We start from the raw sequence: 9,848 nt of genomic DNA, 5'->3' as shown, positions 1-9,848 counted from the left end.
CTGTACCACTCCCCTAAGCCTTAAGCTATAATGAAATAAGTATAAAAGTTAGTGAAATGCTAATTATATGATAATGATGATTAAAAAAATAAGATTAATGGTGTATGATGGTTGGTTATTTAAAAAAAATAAAACACAATCATCATGGTATGATTAAATAGAAATGGGTAAGGATAAAAATAATTTGAAATTTGTATTTTAGGCTTTACAAAAAGAAAATAGACTAAAAAAAAGTGGATTACATTACTACCCTTGGACATTGAACTTGAAAAATAAGAAGGGCAAGCAACACAAGGTTTTAGGCAGGGTTTACTCATCGTCTTCTTCAACCTCATTTCCACTCCTTATCCACCCATTCCACCTCTCAAACCAGAAGCAACCAATATCAACGAAGGTAACCATGACCTCGTCAGCTATCTTCTCCCCAAGCCCCAGAGGTGACCTTCAATCTCCATGGTCAACTAAAACTATCAAACCACGAAAACCACAAAAACCCTCTACTCATCTTCCCACTCTTCAGCTCTTCAAACATCCATCTCAAAACCCACTAATTTATTCATCCTCTTTCCCTCACAACCTTAAATTACCATCTCTAAAAGACCCAATTTCATCCACCCATTCTCACCCCCTGCCTGACTCCGCCGACGAAAACTTCACCAAAAATCTCGAAAATCTCGCAACTTTACAGCGAATTACACATGGGTTTGATTCGATATCTACTCCGGAGATGAACCCGAAAAGGGTTTATATACAAGAGCCACCTTGGATTACTTCATTGCTGATGAAGAATTTCTATAGGAGTAATGTTAAAAAGAGGGTTAGATTTGAAATCGATAAGAGAAATTACTATATATTGAGAAGGAGACAGATAAAGGCAGAAACAGAGGCTTGGGAGAAGATGACCGAAGAGTATAGAGAGTTTCAAAGGGAGATGTGTGAGAAGAAATTGGCACCAAATCTTCCATACGTGAAGTCATTATTTGCAGGTTGGTTTGAGCCATTGAGTAAAGCAATTGAGAAGGAGCAGAAATCACCGAATACTAAGAAGCATCAAGAGGCATACGCCCCTTATATCGATTCATTGCCAGCTGATAAAATGGCGATTATTGTGATGCATAAAATGATGGGGCTATTGATGATGGGACATGAATATAGATATGTTCGAGTGGTTCAGGCTGCTATTCAGATTGGAATGGCAGTTGAGCTGGAGGTGAGTTAATAATTTCTGATTCATGTTCATATTTGACTCTGTTATACATTATCTGTGGATATATCCACTGTAGATGAGATGTAGTAACTGGTATTTTTCAGGTTAGAATTCAGACATTCTTGGAGAAAACCAAGAATTGTCCAAAGAAGAAGGTTTTAATTCAAGCTCAACAAGATGGAACAAAAGAAAACGATATGCTCAGAAAACGTGTTAAAACTTTGATCAAAAGAAAACGAATAATGGAAGTACAAAAGATTTTGAAAAATGAAGAATATCAACCTTGGGGCAGAGATAAACAAGCAAAGGTATGTTTTTCCCAATTTATATTTCTTCTCAAAAGAATTCCTCGACACCTAAACCTTATACCTTCATCAATACTTCAGAATATCAACTATGTAATGACTTTTTCTAACAAAAAAATTGTGTTTTTTGATTTTTGATACAGCTGGGATGCAGACTTATTGAGTTATTAACAGAAATAGCTTATGTTCAATCTCCAGCAAGTCAATCAGCTGATGCCCCACCTGATATTCGTCCAGCATTTCGACATATTTTCAAAATTATAGCAATGGAATCAGGGTAAGATTGTAAAAAAAATCTTTTTTTTTTTGATAATTTTTTGTTTTCAGTGTTATATCATGTGTTAGAATGATATTACTTGCATTAAATTTCTATCTTATTTGTAAATTGATATCAAACAATGAGGATATAAATCATAAAATAACCAAAATGATTAAACTTTTTGTATATTCAATAAAATCTGCAGTCATGTCAGAAAGTGTGGAGTTATTGAATGCGATAAAATGATCCTCACTGGACTTGAAAGAACTGTAAGTTAATAATCCATTTAGTTTATATCTACTTTTATTCCATGTAACAATACATTACTTAGAGTTAGCTTAATCACCATGAGGGGCATTTTCGGTTTTTCACAACCCTATGCTATCAAATTGCAGGCTCGACACATGATTATTCCTTATGTTCCCATGTTGGTGCCTCCAAGAAAGTGGAAAGGGTATGGATTTAAAGTTATTATGATGCTAAATTGCTAATACATTATACATTTTTTTTAAGTGGATAAATTTTATAAACTTATTTCAGGTATGATAGTGGGGGCCACTTTTTCTTACCTTCATATCTTATGCGTACTCATGGATCAAGGCAACAACAAGAGGCTGTTAGGAATGTTCCCTCTACACAAATGCAGAAAATATACGAGGTCAAAACTTCATTAAGTTTCCATGGATACTTGATTTCTATATTTGTAATTGTTTCTTTTTTGCCTTTTTCACAAAAAAGTAATGAAATTGTATATGAACAACAGGCTTTGGATACACTTGGAAACACCAAATGGAGAGTGAATAAAAGATTACTTAATGTTGTTGAGAGCATCTGGGCTGCAGGTGGTGATATTGCTGGTCTTGTTAATCGTGAAGATGTAAGTTTTTTTTTTTTTTTTTTTTTTTTTCCTTCAAATACAGATACTTTTAATGATCTTGAAAGTTCTTTAAAAAGTTTAAAATATTGGTTTTTTGTTCATTTGAAACTTGAGACTTGAGACTTGTGTGTTTTATGTGATTGTAGGTTTTGGTTCCTGATTTGAATTCAGAGGACATGAATGAAATAAAAGAATGGAAATGGAGTGTGAGAAAAGCAAAGAAAATCAATCAAGAATTACATTCTCAACGATGTGACATAGAATTAAAACTTTCGGTAATTCTTATATTTTCTTTCTATATATATACAACAACAATAAAAAAAACTACCATTTCAGTTAAGAAATGGTGCATATATCACCAAGTTATAAGCTTGATAGTAAATATGTTTATACACTATCATATTAGATTATGAGTCTAGAACCCTGTTTCTTTTTTTCCTCATCAACTTTAACACCTTCAAATTTATGTTAATTAAATTACTATTACACTTCAATAACATAACTTTAAAGATACTAAAGTTAATCTTGCACTATATAAAATCTTTTTAATATGTGCACAAGATTCTGTGAACTGGGTATTGAACAAGATTCTAAATTTCTAATATCTGTACAAAAGTAATGCAAAATAAGTATAATCCAAGATTTTTTTTTGATTGGGGACAGGTGGCAAGAAGGATGAAAGATGAAGAAGGATTCTATTATCCTCACAATCTTGACTTTAGAGGGAGAGCATACCCTATGCATCCTCATTTAAACCATTTGAGTTCTGATTTGTGTAGAGGAATTCTCGAGTTTGCTGAAGGGAGAGCATTAGGGAAATCAGGGTTAAGATGGTTGAGGATACATTTAGCAAATCTTTATGGAGCTGGAGTTGAAAAGCTTTCATATGATTGTAGATTACAATTTGTGGAAAATCATCTGAATGATATTATTGATTCAGCTGATAATCCACTTGGTGGAAATAGATGGTGGTTAACAGCTGAGGATCCTTTTCAGTGTTTAGCTGCATGTATTAATTTGTCAGAAACCCTAAAAAGTTCTTCACCTCATACTGTTATTTCACATTTGCCAGTTCATCAGGTAAATAATTTGGTGGTGTTTATGTTAAATCATGTTTAAAAAAGTATTTGAGAAATTCGGTGAAATGAAAGGAAAAAAGTATAGGGTTATTTTATTGATTTGTTTGTTATAAGTTATAACATTGAACTTTCATTTCCTCCTATTATTGCATTGTACTTTTGAAAAATTACCAAGTAATATTGGAAATTTCATCAAAATAAGAAAAAAAAACATTTTTTGTTGCTATAGTTAGGTGACTCTTCAAAGTATATATATACTTTAGTAGTTTTTTTTTAAAAGTACAATATCTTAACTAGAAAAAACTAAAGGTACAATGCTGTAATGGAAAAAAAATGAAATTAGGATGCTACAATACACAAATAAATAGAAGTATGTTTATATTTATTGCTTAAAGTAATTGAGGGAAAATTTGTAATAAGTTTTTACTAAGTTGTTCTTTTTACATTAAATCAAAAAGAAAAATGGATATATAGCTTACCAGATTAATTTAATAAGCAAAAAAAAAAAACATGGAGGATATATATATTTTTGTTTTATATTTTATTATAACTTTATTGTTGTTTTTATTATAGGATGGTTCATGCAATGGCCTTCAGCATTATGCTGCATTGGGAAGAGACACTGTATGTTCCCATTTTCCGCTTAATAATTTTTCTTTTTGTTGTTTTTATATATATATATTTTTTGGATCTAAATATTTTCTTTTCCATTTTTCGTGTAATTCTACAGTTGGAAGCTGCTGCAGTTAACTTAGTTGCTGGAGATAAACCTTCTGATGTTTACTCAGAGATTGCAGCAAGGTGTAATATGTGCAGATTGTTTTTATACTTATTTAACTTTTTCCTTTTTGACTTTTGAAGTCAAACATTCTTATCTTTGACTTCAAGTAAAGATAGAGAACCCATTGATGTTAGAAGCTGATTCAAAGTTTATTGGACTAGTTTGTAACTTTAAACTTAGCCAAAAGTATAATAAACCCTTCTAGATAACGATATTTAATATATTCTCTATAATTTCTTATTCTTCTTATTATTATTTTTTAAAAATTTTTATAGGGTTCATGATATCATGCAGCGAGACAGTGAAAAAGATTCAACAACTTTTCCCAATGCTATACTAGCCAGACTCCTAATTGGCCAGGTTTTTCTTTATATGTTTACACTCTTCTTTTGTAAAAGTTTTTGATACAAATGCTTCTTTTTTATAAAAATTGCATGTTATTTTCAAATAATTGATGATTTGATTGTTTGAAACATTTAGGTGAATCGAAAGCTAGTGAAACAAACTGTAATGACTTCAGTATATGGAGTTACATTTGTTGGGGCACGAGAACAAATTAAAAGAAGATTACAAGAGAAGGGTCTTATTACAGATGATCAACTTCTTTTTAGTGCATCATGTTATGCAGCTAAAGTGAGTATCATTAAATGCAATAAATAACAACTTACTTTCATTCATTTGTGTGTTATAGCATCCTACTTTTCCTTTATTTTTATTACAACATGTACTTTCAACTTTTTTATTTTAGAGTAAATTACACGAATGGTCCCTATGGTTTGGTGATTTGCATGTTTGGTCCCTAACTTATTTTTTTAACTCGGAAAGTCCCTATTGTTTGTTTTTGTTACGCGCTTGGTCCCTGTCTTACCTAAAAATAGTATTATTTAAATAGGGAAAAATGGTGGGGTAGGTAAGGTAATGTGAGAGGGTGAGATTGGAGGTGTGTTTATTTAAATAAATTAAAAAATCAAGGGCAAAATAGTTTTTTTAGGTAAGACAGGGACCAAGCGCGTAACAAAAACAAACAGTAGGAACCTTTCAAGTTAAAAAAATAAGTCAAGGACCAAACACACAAATTACCCTAAACCATAGGGACCATTTGTGTAATTTACTCTTTATTTTATTTGAGATTATAGTTTAAAAGATCTTAAACTGAATATTGCTTTGTTTTTGAATGACATTGCTATAATTGGGTATAATTTTCAATGAAAGTATGTTGCTATTTCTTGCATTTAACCCTAAAACTAAAATACATTTTTTTTTCGATCATTATATTGAAGTGTAAGTTATGATTGATTAGGTGACACTAGAAGCCCTTGGTGAGATATTTGAAGCTGCACGTGGGACCATGTGTTGGCTTGGTGATTGTGCAAAGGTAAATGTTAATTGTTATGTTCTCTATTTATTTACTTATTATAAAAGTAAAAGACCTTCTTTTGGCATTAAGTCAAAAAGAAACACACATTTTTAACTTATTTCATTAAGTGAAAAAGCATATGTTGACAAGTAAATTTGTTTGCAGGTGATTGCTTCAGAAAATCAGCCTGTTAGGTGGACAACGCCTCTAGGGCTTCCTGTTGTGCAACCTTATTTCAAAACCAAACGTCATATTGTAAGATGTTCTTAAATTTCTTTTTTGATTTTTTATTTAGATTTGAAATTTGTTGACCTCGAAAAGTCAAAGGGTATGTTTTTTGTTTTTTTTCATTGTATTGGATTATACTATTTTGTTACAAGGCATGACTATTATTGTTGTCAATTGGTTGCAGATAAAAACATCTCTTCAGGTCTTGGCTTTGCAACGAGAGGGTAGTATGGTAATTTGCCATTGTCTTTCAAAATTTGATCTTCTTTTTCAAGTTTCAAACATCTTGTGAAGTGTCTAAGATTTTTATCACTGTATTTGTATTTATAGGTGGAGGTTAAAAAGCAGAGGACTGCATTTCCTCCAAATTTTGTGCACTCACTTGATGGGACCCACATGATGATGACAGCTGTCGCTTGCAGGGATGCTGGATTGCGTTTTGCAGGTATGTAATTCTCTAATAAAATATAATTGTTTAATATTATTAGTAGCTTTAAATATTATTGTAAAATAAGATAAGTTGATGATTAAACATCATGATAAAGGTAAAAAAAAAATCTAGTAAATGAATGAGGGCGAAGGATATCGGATATACTAATTTTATTTAATGACAAAAATACCCATGAAAACAGTATTGTACATTTTTATAGGTAAACAGATAGGAAGGGTAGAATTGTAAAGCTGTCAGCTTTCCTTCCTTCCTTCCCTTTCTTTCCAATTCTTTGTTATATTCCATCAAGTAGTAGTTTTTGTTCTTTGGGTTTAATTTTCTTATTTCAAGATTGGATAGAAATTTAATGTCATATCATAACATTAACATTATATTTATTTGACAGGGGTTCATGATTCTTTCTGGACACATGCATGTGATATTGACAAAATGAACCAAATTTTAAGAGAAAAGTTTGTAGAGCTCTATAGCATGCCAATTCTTGAAAATGTAAGCATCTTTTCATTCCTTAAAGGCTTATTATGCATCAATGATTCACCTTTTGTACCAATTTATGCAACGATGCTTCACCTTTATATAATTTATGCAACTTTTGGTCCTAAATTGAGAAAAAAGGTGAAACTTTGGTGCATCCCTTCATTTTCTCAAATATTTCTTTACATCATTTATCCAAACAACACTTTGTTCTTATGATTTGCTTTTACTTTAATCTCAAAACAGCTGCTTGAAAGCTTTCAAACAACATATCCAGGGCTCGAGTTTCCTCCCCTACCAAAGCGTGGCAACTTTGATCTGAATGAAGTTCTTAATTCGCCTTATTTTTTCAACTAAACACAACACAGTGTCTCTGTACAGAAGTGTATTTTACAAGCCAGCAAGAAGCATCATCACATCAATATACGTTTGTGTCTTAAAGGATTGAGATCTTAACAAGTTCTCATGATATTCATGAAGGGATATAGAGTTTTTTGAGAAATTGAGGCATTACAAAGTAGTAAAACATGTACATTTTTTGGCAAAAAGATGGAGGTTCATGGTGGGACCCTCGTGGGATACTTGAAGCCAGGTAGATCGTTGACTGAAGATGATCTTGACCTTTGAGCTCATTGAAGGGGTTCTTGAGGTTTGGTTTTAGGGAAATGTGGTATTTATAGTGTATGTTTTTTGGAGGAATTAAGATGAGAATGGATTGATCTTTTAATGTATATGCTAGTGAGGGATTCAAGTAAACATTGTTAGTGTAGGGTAGTGTATATTTGTGTTGTCTCTTTTTGACTTAATGGACTTAATGAGATAAGACTGTTAAGCTATGTACAAGTCAATCGTTTACTTTTGACTTGGTGTGAAAAGGTCTCAATAAGTGAAGTGTCTTTTTTATTATGCCACTCATGGCTTTTTACAAATATATATGCGTTCTGTATCTTCTATTTTCTTTAAAGTGTGTTGTCTTTTTCTAAAAGAACTTGTAGTTTTCTGTGTTCCATCACTGGAGAAAAAGATTGAAAGCTGAAGTTTTTATAAAATTGTCTTTATTATGTAATTATATGATAGAGAATTGGCATATATAAAGTTAGAATAACATTAGAAAGAATTTTGTTATAAAATTTAAGTTTTTTTTTCCCTTTCATCCTGAAATTGAGAGAAAGTTCTCAAAGATAATTTGCATCTTGGTGGCTTCATTTAGTAATAATTCATCATCCATCCATTTTAGCTTGATGGGAGAAGTGGGAAAACCAATATAGCAAAAATAGTACAAAGTAGTTGAACTGTAGTTTTGGTGTTTCTTTCATTAAGTTAGTTATTACATTACATGATTATATAGGAAGAAACAGGGGAACATGATCATTAGTTTTGGTGTTTCTTTCATTAAGTTTGTTAAACAAGGATGATTAATTTGTAAGGAACTTTTAATAGCACCAAAGACACTCCTTTTATTCTAAAAGTGCAAGGTTGGTTTGTCAAAGACTAAAATAGGAACATGATCATTAGTTTTGAATGGTTTTGAGTAGGAATGCATAAAACGGTGACTAAATATGTACAAGAGTGCAAGGTTGGTTTGTCAAGAGCAATCCACCACATTATTAGATTAAGGTGTCAAAGTTCATAATTAAATTGATATAAATTTGCAAATAGAAGCAAAATCATTTTTGGGTTGTTTTTATAATTAGAAATAGCTAAAAATGATGTGTGTGTGTGTGTGTGTGAGAGAGAGAGAGAGAGAGAGAGAGAGAGAGAGAGAGAGAGATGATTTGTTAATATATTATCTGATTAATATATTAATTATAAATAGATAACTGATCTGTTAATTTGTTATGTGATTAATAAATTAACATGATATCAATAGTTAAATAATTGATTTATTAATTGATAAACTAATGAGAAATCAATAAGAATTAATTAATTATTGATCTGAATTAATCTGAAATTAATTTGGTATTAGTTGGAATTAAAGGTGCAAGGGTAAATTGTAATTATTTAATAGTTGAACAAAAGAAACATTTTTAGAACCATTCGAAATATGGACGGTTTTGGCTTAATTCTTAGGGTTTCTGGAAGCTTTCTGGATGTAGATAAGGAAATAATTTGAATTGAGATTAAATCTATTATTTAATTAATTCAAATCTGTCTGTGCCTGCAAGTTACTTAAACTATAAATAGGACTCCAATACCAACAAATTTCGTTCATACCTTTACCTACAAGCTTAGGAACGAAATTTCTATCACTTTCCTCTCTCTCTCTCTCTCTCTCTCTCTCTCTCTCTCTTCATTCTAGGGTTTTGAGTGTGCCATTAGAGGCACCATACTTTTGATGCTTGCATTCTAAAGGCATAAAGAAAGAATCAAAGATTTATGTGCTATAATAAATCTAAATGTATATAAACCCTAATTCATGAATTTCGATTTTCATAGAGTTCCTTTAGGGTTCTTGAAGTTCATAGTATGTTGTTATCAATTAGAGAAAACATAAATCTTTTATAAGTTGCATGTGAACTTAAGTGTTAAGATTTTCCATTTTACATGTTTTGATAACCTATAAAATCCATCACACATATCCCCCGGGGTCGTTACAACTGTTAGGCTTTTCATCGCAAGTGTGGCATGATCAAGGTAGTGGTTGATCCTTTTCAAACTTTACCATTTTCTAAACCTAAAATATCACCACAATGGCCCATATCTTAATTTGTAAAAGCAATCATCTGCCTCCATCGGTTCCCAACATCAGTTATTTCTGATTGGGGGCAAAATCTTCATGAACATTTTTTTGAAAGAGTTCCTCTGAATACATAGCACCATCCTCAAAAGT

At 31.4% G+C, this 9,848-nt stretch overlaps 1 protein-coding gene across 1 annotated transcript; it reads left to right on the top strand.

Moving 5' to 3' along the window:
- Positions 1-266: 266 nt before the first annotated feature.
- Positions 267-7,929, top strand: LOC111878169 (DNA-directed RNA polymerase 3, chloroplastic). Its single transcript, XM_023874681.3, has 19 exons — positions 267-1,210; positions 1,312-1,515; positions 1,656-1,789; positions 1,977-2,040; positions 2,167-2,225; positions 2,312-2,429; positions 2,535-2,648; positions 2,795-2,923; positions 3,312-3,728; positions 4,301-4,351; positions 4,458-4,528; positions 4,784-4,868; positions 4,989-5,141; positions 5,809-5,883; positions 6,031-6,120; positions 6,278-6,325; positions 6,424-6,538; positions 6,930-7,033; positions 7,265-7,929. The coding sequence occupies exons 1-19, from the start codon at positions 401-403 to the stop codon at positions 7,373-7,375; spliced, it is 2,952 nt and encodes a 983-aa protein (XP_023730449.1). The 5' UTR covers positions 267-400; the 3' UTR covers positions 7,376-7,929.
- The last annotated feature ends 1,919 nt before the right edge of the window (positions 7,930-9,848 follow it).

The sequence above is a fragment of the Lactuca sativa genome, chromosome 5 (assembly GCF_002870075.4).
Source record: "Lactuca sativa cultivar Salinas chromosome 5, Lsat_Salinas_v11, whole genome shotgun sequence".
Classification (NCBI taxonomy): Eukaryota; Viridiplantae; Streptophyta; class Magnoliopsida; order Asterales; family Asteraceae; genus Lactuca; species Lactuca sativa.
Note: the sequence above shows the minus strand (reverse complement) of the source record. Positions and strands in the feature narration are given on the sequence as shown.